The sequence below is a fragment of a genome, unplaced genomic scaffold (assembly GCF_019419815.1).
Source record: "Pyrus x bretschneideri cultivar Hongxiangsu unplaced genomic scaffold, Pyrus_bretschneideri_v1 Contig27, whole genome shotgun sequence".
NCBI classification, from domain to species: domain Eukaryota; kingdom Viridiplantae; phylum Streptophyta; class Magnoliopsida; order Rosales; family Rosaceae; genus Pyrus; species Pyrus x bretschneideri.
The window spans coordinates 3,339,053-3,359,548 of NW_025999579.1; the positions used below are offsets into that span (position 1 = coordinate 3,339,053).

Sequence of the window (20,496 nt, forward strand, 5' to 3'; positions counted from 1 at the left end):
AGAGCATCCTCATTCATGAGAAAATGGATTTCTAAATATTCTTGAACATGACGTCAACCTTATTGACTGGTGATGGATGTGAAAGATGAATCATCTCAGCATCTGGATTGATCAATTTCCACCTAAAAAATTTCAATCACACTAAAATTCAAGAATTATGTCTATAGTGTGTTAACATTTAATAGCATAAAAAGTAAATAGTAAAGCTACAAATTGAGTTTCCTTACTTAATTGTATCCTATAGACAAATAATGTAAAAATACAGCAAGTTGTATTTTGACAAGCAAGTTTCCTGTAAATATTCTCGATCCACCACCAAAAACTTGGTATGTTCCGGGCTTAGCTGGTTCCTGAAGGAATGAAATTACACCCATTAATTAATTAGTAAATTATCTTCAATTAATTCATCGTGTTAGAATATTGACTTACGTTCCATCTATCTGGGTTGAAGCACATGGGATCATCAAAATTCTCTGAATTTGTGTGGAGATATCGAACCCAAACAATCACTCTCCAATCCTTGGGTATATTATAACCTACACCAATCAATTTGGTTAGAAACACAGAAAAAATTATGTGTGCCGATGGTAATTAAAAACATAATTTACATTTTTTTACCTTTATACTCAACTTCCTTAGTAGCCAATCGGAAAACAAATGCTGCAACGTTGGCCAATCTTATTGTTTCTTCCACCACCTGTTTATCATTATATGAAGTGCAATAGCCTTGGCTTGAGATTAATTCTTTGTTACAAGGAGTATCGCGGGAGATGCATAACGACACTATGACTTTTCTCTTTTATACAAACGTTATGAGAAGGGGGAATCAGAACATCAGATGCAGCACTACAGTGAATTAAGCTATAAGCTCATTGCATCAATATTATATAATAAATGGTAAATCCCTCAATGCATACAGATAAAGTACCTTGTTTGAATATTTCATTTTTGAAACATCTGCATATGTGATAAACTCCCCGGTCTTGTTCTTGTTAACTACATTGAAATGTTTGGGAACTGAAGAGAAAATCAAGAAGGAACAATGAACAGAAGGATGAACACAGAGATCTTAGAGAGAGAGAGAGAGAGAGTTTAGAGAGAGAAATATGATTTGTATTAACTGAAAGAATAAAGATTACACAACTCTAACCAAATACTAACAAACTTGCTAAGTATATTTCTAACTGTATTGCTGACTTGTACCCGTAATAGTTCTTGTGTATAGCCATATCCTCTTCGTGCAATTACAGATCACGAAAACTGCTTGAATGTTTCTTTTTCCCGAGTCAAATTATGAGAGATGGTGATATGCTATGATCATACGCGAAGCTTTTGGAGGACGTCAGGGTATTTTGCGAGATAATATAAAGTCCACATTATTGATAGAGAAGTAGATGCATATCCAGCGATAACAAGGCTGACAATGTTGCCTAGAACCTTTTGGTCACTTAATTTATTGCCGTCGTCGTCTTTAATCTGCATAAGCTCATCCATTAGATCATTTGTCACCCCTTCCTTTAGGTTTTTTTTTCTTCTCTATCTCCACCCTGCAACCCCAGCCCACCCTCCTTTGTGTGTTTTTCTAAACCACCACTCCAAATTCAACAACAAATTCAAAATTTGAAAAAATTGAGGAACAAACCACCGCTTGCTGGTAAAGCAGATATAACGGGACAAGAAGACGTCGACAATCCGGCGGATAAAGCCGGTCCCGCATTGTGGGTTAAATTAGATTTGTGGTCAGCCACTGTGCATCGCGTATCTGTTGCGGGTCAGATCGATTCATTTCAGACATCACGTTCATCTCTTGGATTCTCGATTTACTGTGTTCAAATGTGTTCGATCTGTACCGCCAAGTCCAATCTGTTCAAATTAAGCCAACAACAGCTAAATCTCAACCCCTTCCCAATTTTCAGATGCGACACTTTAACATCTCTGAATTTGACTCCACCTTCCATTTACTTCTCATCTCTCTTTCGATGGGATCTCTCTATCTTTCTCTCTGAATCAGTTCTAAATATTTGTTAGATTCAATGGCGAAGCTAGAAATTATATGGTGGGTAGGGTAAGCTCAAATCATTCTCTAAAGTGGGGGGTGATGCTCACCTCTTCATTGATTACCGTTTAATTGGTTTGGTTTAATTGATTCATGACACGAAATTTGAAATTTAAATTAATTTTTAATTGCAATCAACAGGGGATGAGGATCACCCCCACTTTAGGGAGTGAGCGAAAACACACTTCACCGTTCTTAGCTAATTGATAATCTAATGTGTCTTATTAGCTTTTTTGTTATAATTAATTCTTCTCTGATCTCTACATTTATATTAGAGAATGCTGAGGAGATCCTCTTAAAATAGCGACTCTATAGACGAGTCATCTCATATTTTGCACAATATTTTTAATATTAGCACATAAGTCTCATTTTAAGAGAGTCTCCTTAACATTTATCTTTATATTATAAACATTTGGTCGGTTTGAAAAGGTTAAACAAACAAATAATAAAGTTAATTTTGTTTAGCAGGAAACAATATTTTGCTCCCCTGTAAGCATCTGTATATGCTCTTGGACTTTTGTAATGTTTGTTTTATTTAATGAAATGTTGATTAGCTTCCATCGGTGGCCTCAAGCAAATTCAGTATTGATCGAGTAACCTCTATCTTTATGTAAACCAGCCTTGAAGACAAAAGGTAAAGATAAACCATCATATGCGTCTCTTGAGCATCTTCAATCATGTATGTAATTTTCAAATCAAATTTAAACTAAAACTTTTCTTTTAGGAGCTCTTTTCTTCCTTCCCATATTTAGGAGCCCTCTGAATATTTATTATCTTAAGAGCAGAATTGGAACTATGATTGGAGACAAGTTTTTTTAATTTCTTTCCAAATTTTAGCTAGAAGCTCATTTAGGAAGACTGTTTTATGCGCTTAAGATCGTTTTTAACCATATTTTATTTTGTTCTGCGTGTCACTTACGACAATTCAACCTTAACCCTAGTTCATTAATACACACCCAATCGTAGAATATAACTCCTCTTTCCACGCAACAAACCTATATGAACACCAGGCTAGATGTACTCAATTATATTGATAGAGAGAGGAAAAAAAAAAAAAAGAGTTCCAAATCATTATTTAGTAAATAAACGTTGGAGCATAAGAATTAGAAAACACATACATTACATGATTCACAACCAAAAAGATACATAGAAATAATCCTAGTTCCTTTTCTTTAGTTTTTTCTATTTTTGAAGTTCAAAGCAGGCCTACGACTTGGGAAAATAGAACGGTGAGATGTCAAGCCATACGTATGGATCAGGCTATGACAAAATGGATTTCTAAATTTTGTTGAACGTGATATCAACCTTATCAACTGGTGATGGATGTGGAAGATAAATCATTTCAGCATCTGGATTGACCAATTTCCACCTAAAAAATTTCAATCACCATAAAATTCAGGACTGGTGTCTATACTGTGTTAAGGATTCAATAGCATATAAGATTTAAAGCAAGCTACAAATTAAGTTTTCTTACTTGTACCCTACAGACAAATGATGTAAAAATACTGCAAGTTGTGTCTTGACAAGCAAGTTTCCTGCACATATTCTCGATCCACCACCAAAAACTTGGTATGTTCCTGGCTTGGCTGGTTCCTGAAGGAGTGAAATAACGCCCATTAATTAATTTGTAAATTATCTCCAATTAATTTATCGTGTTAGAAATATTGACTTACATTCCATCTATCTGGGTTGAAGCACATGGGATCATCAAAATTCTCTGAATTTGTGTGGAGATATCGAACCCAAACAATCACTCTCCAATCCTTGGGTATTTTATAACCTACACCAACCAATTTGGTTGTAAACACACAAAAAAATTATGTGTGCCGATGGTAATTAAAAACATATATAATTTACATTTTTTTTTTACCCTTATACTCAACTTCCTTAGTAGCCAATCGGAAAACAAATGCTGCAATGTTGGCCAATCTTATTGTTTCTTCCACCACCTGTATATCATTATATGAAAATTTTGGCTTGAGATTAATTCTTTTTTACAAGGAGTATCGCGAGAGATGCATAACGATACTATAATGAATGACTTTTCTCTTTTCTACAAACGTTAGTAGGAGGGTGGATCAGAACATCGGAAGCAGTACTACAGTAAATTAAGCTATAAGCTCATTGCATCAATATATAACAAATGGTAAATCCCAAAATGCATACAGATGAAGTACCTTGTTTGTGTATTTCATTTTTAAAACATCTTCATACGTGATAAACTCCCCAGTACTCTTGCTCTCATGTATAGCCATATTCTCTTCCTATGATCACAGATCACGAGAACCGCGTTAAGATGAAACATAATTAAAGAACATGAATATTTCTTTTTTGGAGTAAAATTATGAGACTATGGTGATATGCTATGATCATACGCGGAGCTTTTGGAGGACGTCAGGGTATTTTGCGAGATAATATAAAGACCACATTGTTGATAGTGAAGTAGATGCATATCCAGCGACAACAAGGCTGACAATGTTATCTAGAACCTCTTGGTCATTTAATTTATTGCCTTCATCGTCTTTAATCTGCATAAGCCCATCCATTAGATCATTTGTCACCCCTTCCTTTAGAGTTTTTTTCTTCTCTAGCTCCACCCTGAAAATGTCCTCAAGCTTTTTTCTACACTGCAAATTCGCATTCATATATTTAGCATGCATGCACGTTATTTACAATATGGTCTGAATATATATTGAAAAATCAGTGGAGTTGTTATACCAAAACCCATTAAGATTCAAACCTGAAGGGCATAGCGGTAAGCCGATCCGGGAATGTTCAGTGGATGAGCCCTAATTCCAGTGACTAATCCGGTAAACAAGTTATCAATGGTATCAAGCAGAGGCCCCGGCTCCAAACTTACGAATAGTTTCCCAATATTTTCAAATGTGACCTGTAAACATAATGAAACATGAAAAATTGTTGAAGATATCAAAAAGTCTTGCACCGAGAATCCGATAGAATAAAATATAATTCATATTGAATGATTACACTTTTAATTGCACTGAGATATTTTCTGATAAAATATTACACCTGCATGACTAGCACTTATTGCTTTATTGTTTTGATAGTTAATTTACCTTCGTGGCTTCATCATATCCTCTGACTCTACCCTTCAGAGCCCATGACTCCAACGCGGCCACCATACGAGGTTGGACAAGTTGGCTTATGCGATGGAGAGCGTCAGGACGGTTAATTACGCTTACAACATAGCTTCTAAGTTTTGTATGAGACTTTCCATGAACTGCCACTATAGAACTAGCACCTACAATATCAACATTGGGCCAGTCTAGGATGAAGGTTTCATCTGATTGGAACACAAATTTGTTGATTCCCGGGAAGCATGCTATGATGGTCGGTGATCCAAAGAGGTGAGTTCTATACATTCCGACTCCATCACCGTACCTGAACTAGTTTCATTTGTCAAAACTACAATATATGCTCCGGCTTTCGAGATATCACATACTTTGAAGTTTGTAGTTGTTAGATTCATACCCTAATATATAATGATCAAAATCTTATGACAAAATATCCAGAAGTACAAGAGCATAAAATAGTTTTTAATTTATTCTCAAACATTTAATCCTATCATGTTGATGCTAGTTAGCATACATATAAAGAATGGAAATAAATCATTTGTCAATACTCATCAATATATATTGCACTTAATACTCCCATGTTAATGTTACCAGTTTTTTTTCCTTTTCCAAATGTTAATGTTACTAGTTAGCATACATGCATATTTAGAACAAAAAAGAAATGGAATCGTACTTAGCCCGCTTAGCATTGATAAAGTCGTCAGGACGACGAACAATTTTGAAGTACCAAAGGAAGGTGAAGATTTCACCCAAGAATGGAAGTCCCATGTGGCCGGGCGGCAATTTAGCGCCGGTAGGCGACTGTCGTAGTTTGAGAGGAAGCACATACCAAAGCTCATTCCACCACCACAATAGCAACCCCAACAATGGAAAACCTCCCAAAACCAAGGTCACCCACTCTCCCATAGAAATAGTCATGCTGTGTCCCAACAAATATGATAATTAAGCCAAAGCCAAAGTCCCTCTGGGCTTTATAGTCGAGTTGTCATAGATTCCGAGTTGATTACTCGCATCACCAGGATTAGCATGCTGACAATTTCATATACCCACATACAATGAGAAAATATCTCATACAACCATTATTTAGTCCTAGTGTAGGCTTTGTAGTAATGGTTCTTCCGACATGACTCATTTTGATAGAATTCTGACAGAGTTGATGAAAATGACCATATATAGCTGCACGTTTTCATGAGTTAAGGGACCAATGATCATGAATTTTTAGTTAAGGGGCCACTTCTCCAATTGGGTTAAAATTGAGGAACCATTGCTACAATTTTCTCAATAATATGTATTCAATTACATCCTTCAAAAGTTATTGTTAATACTCTCCTCTCCAATGAGATTACACAATTAAAGCTTGTGCCAAAATATTGGGCTAAATTTATATTTTAGGAAATAATTTTCACACTTTTTTCTTCTTTTACATACCTTTATTAATTTCTAGTCTTCGAATTAAAGAAATCTAAAGAGTGATGATATTACTCCTTATCCTTTAGTTGGTCACCTTATGTGCTAAATAGGAAGGATCACTTACACCCGTCGTGAGTGCAATTTTGCTCATCTCCTAAAGTGGGGTGATATTCACTGCATTGATTGTCGTTTGAATAGTTTGATTTAATTGATTTAAAACACAATTTTAAAATTTAAATTAATCTAACGATAATCAATGAGGTGTAAGCATCATCCACATTTTAAGAGGTGAGCAAAAATACACTTCACCCGTCTGGGCTAATCTAGAACATGTCTTATTAGCTTTTTCCTTTTGTTATGATGATACTAATATTAATTGATAATCTGAAATGTGTCTTATTAGCCATTTTTTTTCTTGTTATAATTGATTTTGAATGATCTACACATATATATGTATATATATAAGCACAGGTATCACATCTCAGTCTGATTCTGCCGTAACACGATATTGTCCGTTTTAGGTCCCGATTGATTTAAAACACAATTTTAAAATTTAAATTAATCTAACGATAATCAATGAGGTGTAAACATCATCCACATTTTAAGAGGTGAGCAAAAATACACTTCACCCGTCTGGGCTAACTGATAATCTAGAACGTGTCTTATTAGCTTTTTCCCTTTGTTATGATTGATACTAATATTAATTGATAATCTGAAATGTGTCTTATTAGCCTTTTTTTTCTTGTTATAATTGATTTTTAATGATCTACACATATATATGTATATATATAAGCACAGGTATCACATCTCAGTCCGGTTATGCCGTAACACGATATTGTCCGTTTTAGGTCTCAGCCATGTCCTCACGGCTTTGTTTTTAGGAACTCACACGAGAACTTCCCAGTAGGTCACCCATCATGGGATTACTCTTGCGAGAACTCGCTTAACTTTAGAATTCCGATGGAACCCGAAGTCAGTGAGTTCCCAAAATGCCAGGTGCTATATGGAGGTGGGCATGTACATATAAGACAGATCACCCCCTCTCCGTTAGTCAATGTGGAATGTTACAACAGGCCATTTAACAAGAGGATCCCCATTTTTCAAAGAAAATGGGGACACCCTCTTGACTATTGGATTGACTTTAATGAAATTGTGTTGTTGAGATTAAACACAGGCCATACAATCTCAACCAAATAATTTTATTAAAATCAAATCTAACCATATTTTATTTGTTTTACGTGTCACTTACGTAGTACCCACTACAAAACAAATACATTTTCCTATACAACGATATTGGTTTTGGTTATGTTCAAAAAAAAAAAAAAAAAGATACTGATTTTAGAATAGAATTTCAAATTTCCTTCATCACTTATTGTTTTGATAATTAATTTACCTTCTTGGCTTCATCATATGCTTTGACTTTACCCTTCTCAATTTTGAGCCCACATGACTCAAGTGCAGCCACCATGGATTGGACAAGTTGGCTTATATGACCGAGAGTGTCGGGATGATTAATTACGCTTACAACATAGCTTGTAACTCTAGTATGAGACTTTCCGTGAACTGCCATTATAGAATTGGCCCCTACGATATCAACAATGGGCTAGTCTAGGATGAAGGTTTCATCTGCTATTCTGCTTGGAACATAAACTCGTTGATCTTTGGAAAACATGTTTATATGATGGTTGGTGCTCCGAATAGGTGAGTTTTATACTTTCTTACTCCATCACCGTACCTAATCCAATCTAATTTGTCAATACTAATAGCATTCAGTATACCATGTTAATGTTATAGTTAGTACGAGTCTCTTCTTAGTGGGTGTCTTGTTTTATTGTAGAAAAACGAAACGATAGGACTCACACATAAACCTTGTGTTTACCGTATAAGACCTCGTACATAGCAGCAAAAAATGGAGAAATATTGAAAAGAGGTGCTAAATATGAATATATGTCCGTACGATGATCATATCCATATTCCGTATTTAATTGCTACTGACAAAGAATTGGTTAAACAATTTTTCCTCTTGTTGATCGATTTCCCACATCATCCTTGAGGAAGAAGAAGACATTGTAAGAAAGAAGCAGAAACTATGAATAATGATAGAGATTTTGGTGAAGAATGAAGCAGAAACTATGAATAATGATAGACATGTTGAGAAAATTCGTATGAGATTTGTGAGAATGGATGGTGGATTATATGGAGGATTCAGAAAGGATTTGGTTGTTGATAATGTATTGTGGCATGCCGTCATTCGTTAAAAATTTGATGAAAATATATCCTCAAATATTGTAAACCGATTATGACACGTGGCACGATGTGATTGGTTAATAATCTTATCGGAAATCCATCACCAATAATCGTATTTTTGGATAATGACACGTGGCGCAATGAGTACGATTAAAATTCTTATCGGAAATCCATCACTAATAATTGTCTTTTCGGATTTTATGACAAGTGGAGCAACGAGAACGATTAAAAATCTTATCTGAAATTACAAATAAAATTATTTTGTATTATTTTATAACTTTTCGGATAATGGCACGTGGCGCAACGAGAACAATTAAAAATCTTATCCGAAATTATAAATAAAATTATTTTGTATTATTTTATAAATAAATAAAATAGGGTAAAGTACAAAAAACTACCTCAACTATTGTTGTCACGACAATTTCATACCTCATCTTTAGAATTTGGTCCAATGTTATATATTCTGTTACTTGGCCGTTTACTTTTTAGTTAAATGCTGACGTGACTTGATTCGGAACCCACTTTCTATTAAAAAATTAATAAAAAGATTATTAAAAACTAGGGCTGGTTTCGGTTCTAATCGGTTCGGTTTTTTCTCAAAACCGAAACCGAACCAAAATTTCGGTTCAGTTCGGTTCGGTTCAATTTTTTTTCGGTTTTTTTCGGTTCGGTTTTTTTTCGGTTCGGTTTTTTTCGGTTCGGTTTCGGTTTTTTTTTTTTTTTTTTCTCCCTCCAAAATTATTAAAAAAAGAAATGGAATCTGGAGAAGTCTTATATTATATATATATATGAATGCATGCATGCGGCCTCAGGAGAAGGCATATTATATATATTGGAATCTGCATATAGTGTACTTGGCACACTTTTATTATATTATATTATATATATATATATATATATGAATGCATGCATGCGGCCCCAGGAGAAGGCATATTATATATATTGGAATCTGCATAAAGTGTACTTGGCACACTACGAAGGCTTCAAAGTTTGAGCACCAAGTTCAGCAAGCAGCATGCGTGATTTCAGTCACCAGCAACACAGGATTGCAAGGAAAGGCAGTCGGGATGCAAGGCAGCAAGCAATGCAGTGACGGTGCAATGGTTGTGCGGCGACGGTTCGATCCTATACATGTACATTTTATAGAAGAACCTGTAGAAGTAAAAGAAGTGCAGACTGTGCAGACGGCGTCGATGTGTGAGGTCGCAGCACTGCATCAGGTCACAGTGAAGAGTGAGAGTGCTGCTGCTCCAGAGGAGGATAAGGGAAAGGGAAGGCCGGCGGGGTTTCTCTCTGAAACAACTGAACACTGAGGTAAAGACGATTGTATAGGGTTTCTCTCTGAACCGGTGGAGTGTTTATGGTTTCTCAGAGAGAGTGCTAGCCTAAAACAACGCCGTTGAAGATAAAAAAAAATTATTAATTTATTTCGGTTCGGTCCGGTCCGGTCCTGTTTTCAAACCTCAGAAACCGAATCGAACTGAACCATATTCGGTTCGGTCCGGTTTTACCCTTTCGGTTCGGTTTTTTTTTCGATTCGGTTTTTTCGGCCTCGGTTCAGTTTGGTTTTCGGTTTTTTTCGGTTTTCGGTTTTTTGAACCCAGCCCTATTAAAAATTAAAAAAAATTATTTAATATTTTTTAAAATAATAAAGAAAGGTAAAAAAATTAAAAAAATCCCTCATTCGTCCCTTCCTCCCCTTTCCCCCCCCCCCCCAAAGGAAGAAGGAGGAGGAGGAAGAAGATGAAGAAGAAGAAGAGGAAAAAAAAGGAGAATAAGGAAGAAGAAGAAGAGGAAGAATATAAAAAAAAATCCAACCCAACCCAGTTCCACCCCCAACCCCGCCCAACAACCCCTTTCAACCCAGAAAGAAGAAGAAGGAGGAAGAAGAAGAAGAAAAAAAAAAACCCAACCCAACCCAACCCAGTTCGTCCCTCCTGCAACCCAGAAAGAAGAAGAACGAGAAGAAAAAGAAAAAAAAAAACAAATCCAAAGCGAACTCAGTTCGCCCCCTTTCCCTCCTCCCCCCCAAACTCAACCCCCTGCCAACCCCAAATCCACCACTCTCATCTATTCTCCACATCCTCTTCCGCACCCATCATCCACCTTCTTCGCGCACCCATCTTCCCGCCGATGGGATCTGGGTTTTTTTTTTTTTTTTGGGTTGCAGGAAGGAGAAGAGGGGGTGAGGAGGGGGGAAGACAAACTGAGGGTGGGTGTAGGGGGAAGACAAATTGGAATTTTTTTTTTTTTTTTTTTTGTTTTGTGGGGTGGTGGTGTTTCAAGTCGGGGGAAGAAGATGAAGATGGGGAGAAGAGAGAGGAGAGAGGGAGGGGGAGGGACGAACTGAGGGTTGTTTTTTTTTTTTTTTTACACTACTTTTTTTATTTATTTTTTTATTATAATATTTACAAAAATATTAAATAATTTTCTTTTTATTTTTTAATGATTTTTTAATAGAAAATGGACCCCGAATCAAGCCACGTCAGCATTTAATTGAAAAGTAAATGGCCAAGTAACGGAAGGTATAACATTGGACCAAATTCTAAAGATGAGGTATGACATTGTCAATTTTAAAAGATGAGGTATGAAAGTGTTGTGACACCAATAGTGAAGAAAAATTTGTGAAAAACATGTTCATTTAAGCAACATCAATAGCATGCAATTAACAATTAAAGGCGGAATCATGCTTGTATGCACTTAAAAAACAAAACATTTACCCATGAAATTCAAAGCCTAGTAGATAGGTGAATCAAGACTCAACTCAAAACAAAGTGAGTTGAGAAATCAATACCTTTGTAGATTCCTCTTTGCATAAGCAAAGGCTAATCACCCAAAGAGAGGGCCTTCATTCCTTGCATCTTGGATCCATGGATTTGGATGGATGAAAAGGTTTCTCCAAGTTCCCAAAATTGAGAACCTCTAAGTCTCCACACCAAGGTATATTGTAGAAGAAATGAGTGACCTAGAGGAAGTAAGATTGCTAGCTATTCCCCTCTAGATTGGCCGAAATTTTAGAGAGAAAGGAGAGCTTGTGTTCTCATCCTTTCCCCAAAAATAACCCCTTAGTAAATTTTAGGATATAAAATCCTTTATATAGTCCCTTCAAATAAGTGACATAATGGACCAAAAGCCCTATTCTTTTACACATGGCTAGCCTATAGGTTTATTGGGCTTTCAAGCCCTTTGTTTTATTCAAGTTGTCATACAACTTGAGTTAATGGGCTTGACATTCAAATCCCATTGGGCCTTGCGGCCCAATACTAACCCGAGGTCTTTAACGAACTTATTCGTTTGATTAATTAACATATTAATTAATCCTAGCCTTAGATAAATAATTAAACCATTTAATTATTCTTACTCATCTCCGTTGAATCTTCAATCTCTACCTTACACGGTGTACGATCCATTAGGTTCCTTTTAGCGAGGCAGTGGGCGATTCAAACTCTTTCAAATCGATTGTGAATTGAAACTTACTTTCAATTCTCCCGTTAGTGATAATACACTTTTAGGGCTTCCACAAACCATGAGTGACACCTAGCAGCATATCATGGTTACCCAAGCTAATCAGAATAGGTGGAGAACCTATTCAGTTTAGGATTACAAATGCAATATGGTCTTTCTCTAATACAATACTCTTGACCACATTGTTTGGTTTGATAGTTTATTCATGTCTACTATCCAATGTGAATCTTGTACTTATATGATTACCTTGAATGTGATCTGGAACGCATTCCAACATCTCATTCATACTCTGGCCAGAGATTCTAAATCATATCATAGAGTATTCTCCCTCAAACAGTTTGAAGGTTAGAGATCCCTTATTGCGCATTCACTTGCCTCCATGGCTAAGTGGCTTAACCCCAACGATGCCGTGGACACCCTGATAGAGTGACTTTGACATAATCAAAGATCAAGTACCTAACCACAAGACAGCTGTGATGCCTCAGGTCAAAGGACTACTTTGCATTATCCCAACCATGAGTTCTCATGTGACATGAATATGAGAACTCTTCGTTGATCGTGTTCAGTGAACTCATTCTCTATTGAGCACCTACGTACTTGTCTTGATGTCACACACACCAATGACTCGAGACTAGTCACTCTCCCTGAGAGAAGACATAGCACGTACTGATCTTAACGGACTGTCAATGCCCAATTGACAATCCTATGATCAGGAACGTTTAGGATGTGTCAACGAAAGAATGGTCTCATGAATCTAATTTCTTTAGATCGCATTCTTCCAATCACATATTCCTTGGACTTATCGTTTAAGCATATAACATTTATATTAGACGGCTCAAACAATAATCGTTGCCCTTTACATTTAAACTACATTAGTTTGAAATGAACTACATTAGTTTGAAATGTCCGTAAAGTATCATCATATGATTGGTTTTAGGGCACATTTCCAACAAATAGTTGAGGTAGTTTTTTGTACTTTACCTGCAAAAGACGATTACTGTTTATTAAAGGCAGTTACTGTTCACTTGGTGGATAGTATAATGTATTGCCTGGGGGGAGGGTTTCCATGCTGGAACTGCTCCAATAAGAAGCTCCCTAGCTAGTTAGTATACTGTAGACATATATGGAAGAAAAAGAATGGAAATAAATCATTGGCTTATTTTTAGCTACATCCTCTTGAACTCTATTTTAATCTCACTTTGCCTCATATAACTAAAAGTCATCACTTTACTTTCTGAAACTTATAGTAATTTATCTGAAACTTGTGGACTCTCTCTTCTCCCTGAAACCTACAAGTTGTCTCCTAAAACATATGTGAGATCCAATACCCAATAAGACTATTTCACATGTGCAATAAGACTATTCAACATTCAACAATCTGAGAATATTATGTTTAAAAGAAATTGAAGAGATAAAAAAAATAAAAAAGAAATTGATTAGCCTAGCTTGCCCAATTCGAACTCACATAAGAAATTAACAGATCTAAGCTAATATGGAGCGAATCTTGAGTTTTGTAGAAACGACTTTCAAAGTTTTAGGGAGCAAACTGAGATCAAAATTGAGTCCCAAGGGGGCAAAGTAAAGCGAATTTTGAGTTTCAGATAGTAAAGTAGTGACTTTTGAGTTACAGGAAACAAAATGAGATTAACATTGAGTTTCATAGTGCATAACTAAAAATAAGCCTAAATCATTTGTCAATACTCATCAAATTTTATTTGTATTCTATTTTATTTTATTTGAAAAAAAAAAAAAGACGATGTTAATGTTGCTCGTTAGTATACGTAAAGAAACAATACTTGGCTACTCAAAGATGAGTAGGAACTTCTACTTAAAACTCTTAGTGTCTTAATCATAGAGCTTTGTGCTTATGATCATAACCGTTCATACTATGAATCACACTGTAAAGATCATCTCTGCAAAAAATAAATTAAAACTAAGGTCGTTTAGTCAATCTACTGTAGAAAATACATAGATGGTTCGTAATGCTTTTACCAATACCATTCATTTGTTTTTAAACAAATTAATAACTAAACAACCTTAGTTTTAATTGATTTTGTTCAGAGACAATTTTTATAGGGTGATTTATAATATGAACGGTTCTAATTATAAATACGAACTTCTATAAATTGACAATGAACAATTTTGAGAAATTTTAAATAAAAGTTCCTATTCATGTTTAAATAGTCAAATATTGTTCAAACATAAATATAGAACCAAGAAAATGAAAATATATAGTACTTAACCAAATTATCATTGATAAAGTCGTCTCTGGACGGCAAACAATTTTGGAACACCAAAAGAAGGTGAGTACCGCACCCCAAAATGGAAGTCCATAATCCATATGACCGACCCGCAATTTAGCGCCGGTAAGCGAATGTCGTAATCTGAGATGCAGCACATACGAAAGCCCCTCTTGGTTAAATATCCTAGTTTAAATATTCGTATGACCAGGATTTGGCTTGCGGACAAGGGGAACAAAGCCCACTTGACACCTACATGCAAAACACTGCCTCGGTCGCATCCCTCATATGTTTAATACTCTCCTATCCCTATCAAATGGAAATAAATACTCTCTGGATCTCTTCCATCAAATTCATTTAATTAGGGGATTCGGATCCTTGAAATTTGATTTAACGGCTAAAAACAGGGGTCTCCTTTAAAAGTTATAATAACTATAGCTGTTAAATCAAATTTCAAGAATTCGGATTCTCTAATTGGGTGGATTTGGTGGAAGGGATCCGGAGAGGATCCCTTTCCTATCAAATGAGAATAACACAATAAAATAAATCTCCCATATGCCAAATAGGGCTATTTGTATACGTAATTTAGTTGGTGCCCTTATGTGCCAAAGAGGTAATTTAGTTGTTGTCCTTATGTGCCAAAGAGGTAGTTGCACTTACACCCGTCTTAAGCATAATCCTCTTCTATTTATTCTTTTTTTTCAAAGGACAAAGTTAAGTTTGTTTACGTTGTTGAATCCAAATCAGCATATTATGGTGCTCAATTAGCATATAGTTGATGAGCTTTAGTCCATGTCCTCAGGTAAAATCCCTTTCCATCGACCAACCTCTGTCTATTTGTAACCAGCCTTGTATACAAAAGGTAAAGGTAAACCTAGCTGACTGCAGACTGCCTATGTGTTGAGCTCCGCCTAAAGTTATTAATTAGCTGTTGACACTAAATTGCGGCATTTTTGTAATCAAACCAAAAATTATAGCGTCGTTACGATTAACCAGATGCTTTTGCTGGTACTTAAGATCTTTTGAATTATATTATATATATTTTATTCTACAACATTGCTTACGTATTAACACTTCAACCCTAACCATATTAATCTATACACACCAATTGTACAAATGGGTTCGGCTACGAGTTTTATGAAAGAATTTACAGTTGGAAAGTTCCATTAGATTTCTATATGTAAGATTTCATCGTTGATTTTATGGACTACTTGTGATACATACAATGAAAGAAAAACTGCTCTTTTTCATGGGTGTACATGATTTCAATGTTACTAACACTCAGTGTTACGAGTGTTTTAGCCGTTAAATTTATTTCACAACTATTCAATATTTTATTTTCAATCTCAGCCATTGATCTTTCGTCCCACTAAGTACTACGTACTACGTATTATTGAAGAAAAAATGTTTTTTTTCTTTTATAAAAACCCTCTTCCTCTGTCTACGCAACGATTAAACCTATATATATTGCTGGCTATACTGATCAATTCTTTTGTTTATTTTCTTTAACCTTGTTTTCTCCTCATCACTTGGATGGCCATGACAATTTGTGTCGTCTTTCTTATTACTGAGATTTTGATCGACAATAAAACCTTTTGAGGCCATCCAATCTGAGTATGTACGTGTTTAGACCTAAAATTATTGGGTTGGGCCGAGTATGGAATTGTTCTCGGCCCAGAAGCTCTGTTCAAGGATTTCTACGCAGCCGGTTCATGGGCTGCCTAACTAAAAGTCGGCCAAGCCCTGTCAGAAAAGAATATTCCAGATGAATAGGAAGTAGGTGGGCCCTATTGCGAAGCAGATGAATGAAGTGGTTAAGTCCTGATACAGTAAGGATTCTCGGCCAGATAAGGATACCGGAAAGTGGAGGTGAATATGGCCTAGTAAGAGGTTGAATTCAAAATCCTAATAGAAGTGGGATTGGCCGAGATAAGATGGATTGGGGTAAGGAGTCCTAGTTCGAGTATGGTTAGGATTGGGTTTTGCTGCTATAAATAAAGAAAGGAGGGTGCAATTCAGAGACCTCTATTTCAACACACAACTGCCCTACGCAAAACCTCTCAAACATCTTGAGATTTTTTTATTTTCTTTTTTCCGCCGACACATCTTCAGTTTGGATAAACAACACTGTGAAGGCAACCGGCGAACATCTTCAGTTTGGATAGACAACACTATTGCCGTAGAATCAGCCGTTTTCAAAGCACCTTTAGTTTAGATAAACAGCACTGCATCGAGGCTGACTGGTTCCAAGTCTCAGTCGAGCAGGGTTTCCGAATTCTTATTGGCAGAGATCATCTTATTAGCCTTCTCGGCGAAATAAGGTGTTACGAGTTACGACATAAGGTGCTTTCTGAAGTATTAACCATTGGCTAGCACTCATCTCCAGCTCTGTTTTTCAGCGCATTGAACGCCGAGTGATTTTATGATTGGATACTCACAAGTGAGTTTTAGAGTTCGGCATTCTAACGGACGAACCACATTCACCATCAAGACATACATCACCTTTGAATACTTGTGTCTGTACAGTCTGGTGTCAATTTGACGTGCTTATACTCTCAGGAATATAATCACTGTGACCGAATCCGACGCCGACGATTCGTGAACTTCGCAGAATTAGCAGCCTTGTCTTCAGGCTCGAGAATCCAAAGGCCGAGATTTGTTCCTTCCTCGGCCGCAGTCGCAAGATAAAGAAGTCAGCAACGCGCTCAACGCAACATCAACAAATTTTACTCCTCGGCCGAGCTCGGCCAACGAATTGGCACGCCCCGCATTCAACCGAAGGACGTAGTTAGCTTATTAGTTACTAGACCTACGCGCCACGTAGGCTTTGTAATTTTTAGGGTCAACAGTACGTTATAAACAATCGGCTTTGTTAGGGGTTTTCGTAGATATAACGAGAATTGAAAATAAAAATTGGAGTGTGCTTAATTAGAATACGGAGTGAACTCAGATGATCGACTAGTTTGTTTAAAGTAAAAGACTCGAAGGAAAAATGGCTTGATAATATCCAGATAAGAAAAAAGAAAAGCTGGACAAGCACTTGTTATGCCAGACTTGCCAGTCGAGAACGAAAAACATTACATTAGTTCAAATAATACTCCAATAAAGTTACCCAACGTTTGCATGTGGCATTCTTCTACTACCCAAAATACAAAGCTAAACAAAAAAAGGAATCCTTTTTTCTAAATTTGGCTGATCGTGATTTCAACCTTATCAGCTGGGTTGGGTGTGAACAGGAACGAAGCCAAAAATTTAACTAAAAGGAGGCACCTTAAAAAATTTGAGCTTCTTTTTTGAACAAATAAAACTAGTTCTTTTACAAATGCTGAAAAAAATTAATTACAAAATGCCTAATTTTATTACTCTATTGTCTGATTTTGTCTTTAATTATTGACAATCTAATGCTCATTTGTACTAATTAACCAAATACATGCAACTCAACAAAGTTTAGACATTAGTGCGTGAGAAAAATATATAAGACGGAGGGGCATTTAAAAACTAAAAGAGGATTCTCACTATTTTAATATGATTAATTGAATAACCTGCAAAGCAAAAAAAATGGAAATAATTAAATGAATAATTTGAAATTTTTATAAAATAATAAAAAAAAAAAAAGATGAGAGTGGGTATGTGCCCCCATTGGGCCTTACCTCCCTCCGTCCATGGGTGTGAATGTGAAAGATAAATGATTTCAGGGTTGATAAGTTCCCGCCTGAGAATTTAAGATCCACCATAAGAAAACTTGGTAAGTTCCAGGCTTAGCTGATTCCTGAAAAATTGTGAAAATATATTTTCTTCTTAATATCTTTTAATAGTTCATATATAATTGAGTCATGCAAGAATATTTATAGTCTTACTCTCCATCTATTTGGATTAAACCACATAGGATCATCAAAATTCTCAGGATTTGTATGGAGATATCGGATCCAACGAATCACAGTCCAACCCTTGGGTATTTTGTGAACTGCAGGAATTTAAAACTACCACTAACTTGATTACAAACAAGGTCTAATTAGTCGTCTATTTGAAACACACTTTACATAAGCATGCATGTAACTTTAATTTGCTAGAGCTTTAAAAGGAATTGCAGCAAGAACTCAAACATGCACTTGAACAATGGATCAGTTGTACATTTCAGTTGTACATTTATACTCAGCTTCCATGTTAGCTTTCCGGAAAAGAAATGCTGCAGCGCTGGCCATTCTTACTGTTTGTTCCACCACCTATATATATGTAAATACAAAAGGTTTGGCTTGAGATTTAAAATTTGCTTGTAACAATATGAATGCTAGGCAAGACACATACTAGTTTTTTGTTTCTTTTTTTCTTTTTTTAATTACAAGCAATATTACTATTTTGAGCTAAAAAAAAAAAAAAGAGGAAAGGATTTGAAACCTGACTCAGTGGATTAAAAAAAAAAAAAGGGAAAGCAACAATGTAAACAATAAAATGTTTAACATTAATTTGTAGACTATACCTTGTTTGTGTATTTCATTTTCAAAATATCTTCAAATGTAATCAGATCTCCTTTCTTGTTCTGAGTTACAACTATATTGTCCTCCGGTATATAATTCCACTGAGAACTTCAAGATAATAAAACTTAATGAGGATGATTCATTTAATCTTTTAAGTTTGATATAATTAATTAATATGGAATCTTATGCACTTACCTGAAGCTTTTCGAGTTTAGGGTATTTGGCAAGATAATATATGGCCCACATTGATACAAGAGAAGTAGAGGCATATATAGCCATTTACTGAATAGCTGACATAAGTGCCAGTGATCATTTACCATAGTAATGGAAAAGAGTTTTTGCATGACAGCGTAGGTTCGAACTTTATCGGTGGCTAATCTAACATCTAATCTAACAAAAACTATCGTTTAACCAAAAAAAAAAAAAGCTGACATATGTATATATAACTATTAGATTAAGAGAAATTTTATTTAAACTTATCTAACCTATTTATACACCTAATTTACTCATTGCACCCATTTGATTTTTAACTAAACTATTAATATATCTTTAAATCCAAATTTAATACCTAATATACCCCCATAAACCATATTCAATATGTGAATTTATTTTTACACCCATTGTATTTTTAACTCAGAAGCTGCTGCAACAGGCTGTGCCACTTGACTGCCGAATAGTTACTGCCAAATAAGCTCATTGATTCTTCAACAGATGTAAGGATAAATTTGTTGGTTTTTCAATGTAATAAAAAACTTAAGCTGCTAATACGTGATTGGGGATGCAGCTGGATAGTGGGAGACCGGGAGACCGGGAGACCGACTATAGCAATTTGTTGTTGCAAAAAGATAAACAAACTATGCAGGATTGATTGGGGAAAAAAAAAAATTAAGACCAAAATACTCATCTTCTAAACTTTAAAAAATTGAAATCAAACGAACAAAAAATTCATAAATTGAGTCATACCTTGGTTGGAGGATTCAAAACTTCAAAATCACCATCCATCAATAGAAAAACTTATTTTTCTCTATGAGAGCTATTAGGGAGCTATTAGGGTTTTAGCCGGAATGAACGTAGGATAAACAAAGAATGATCGTAAGGTTTAATTATAGTCTTTGCGGTTTATTGATAAATTCGATTTTTATTATTAATTTCATTTTGTACTTAATAGTAATTATGCAATAGGGTAAAATAGACAATTAACATTTAAAATTTTAAGTTGGGTGTAAAAAGATATTACATGACTTTAAATAAAATTTCCCTTAGATTAATTAGTTCATAGCATTCATCTCAACAGATATCTGGAAAGAATTTGTAAAAACTGATTCAATTCGTAATTCAGGAAACTTAGAGATCAATATCCTAAGAGATAAAGCCTACAACAGAGGATTAATATCCTAATACATGATAACAACACAAGAGTCCAAATCCTATCCAACAGAATTGTCTAAAAAATATTTTGTATGATATAGTTAGTTAGTTTAGGTGATTTACACAAACAATTTATATAA

General features: G+C 35.4%; 1 protein-coding gene and 1 long non-coding RNA gene across 2 annotated transcripts; both read right to left on the minus strand.

The window, feature by feature from the left end:
• Positions 1 to 426: 426 nt before the first annotated feature.
• Positions 427 to 1,261, minus strand: LOC103935418. Its single transcript, XR_007259741.1, has 4 exons — positions 1,204 to 1,261; positions 929 to 996; positions 619 to 697; positions 427 to 536 (listed from the first exon to the last, which is right to left on the minus strand). It is a non-coding gene; the product is annotated as an uncharacterized LOC103935418 (long non-coding RNA).
• Positions 1,262 to 3,334: 2,073 nt separating this feature from the next.
• LOC103935419 (ent-kaurenoic acid oxidase-like) lies at positions 3,335 to 6,127 on the minus strand. Its single transcript, XM_009345184.2, has 9 exons — positions 5,825 to 6,127; positions 5,134 to 5,458; positions 4,797 to 4,946; positions 4,432 to 4,683; positions 4,234 to 4,320; positions 3,927 to 4,005; positions 3,730 to 3,836; positions 3,531 to 3,649; positions 3,335 to 3,425 (listed from the first exon to the last, which is right to left on the minus strand). Exons 1-9 carry the CDS (start codon positions 6,067 to 6,069, stop codon positions 3,335 to 3,337), a joined length of 1,455 nt encoding a protein of 484 aa, XP_009343459.2. The 5' UTR covers positions 6,070 to 6,127.
• Positions 6,128 to 20,496: the final 14,369 nt, after the last annotated feature.

Bases quoted from the DNA above. Each gene is read 5' to 3' on its own strand.
- LOC103935419 (XM_009345184.2), bottom strand. From the start codon at position 6,069: ATGACTATTTCTATGGGAGAGTGGGTGACCTTGGTTTTGGGAGGTTTT. The intron at 4,321-4,431 runs GTATGATCATAG...CTGTGATCATAG, and splicing joins ACGTCCTCCAAAAGCTCCGC to GAAGAGAATATGGCTATACA. The intron at 3,837-3,926 runs GTAAAAAAAAAA...TGGTTGGTGTAG, and splicing joins TAAGGAAGTTGAGTATAAGG to GTTATAAAATACCCAAGGAT.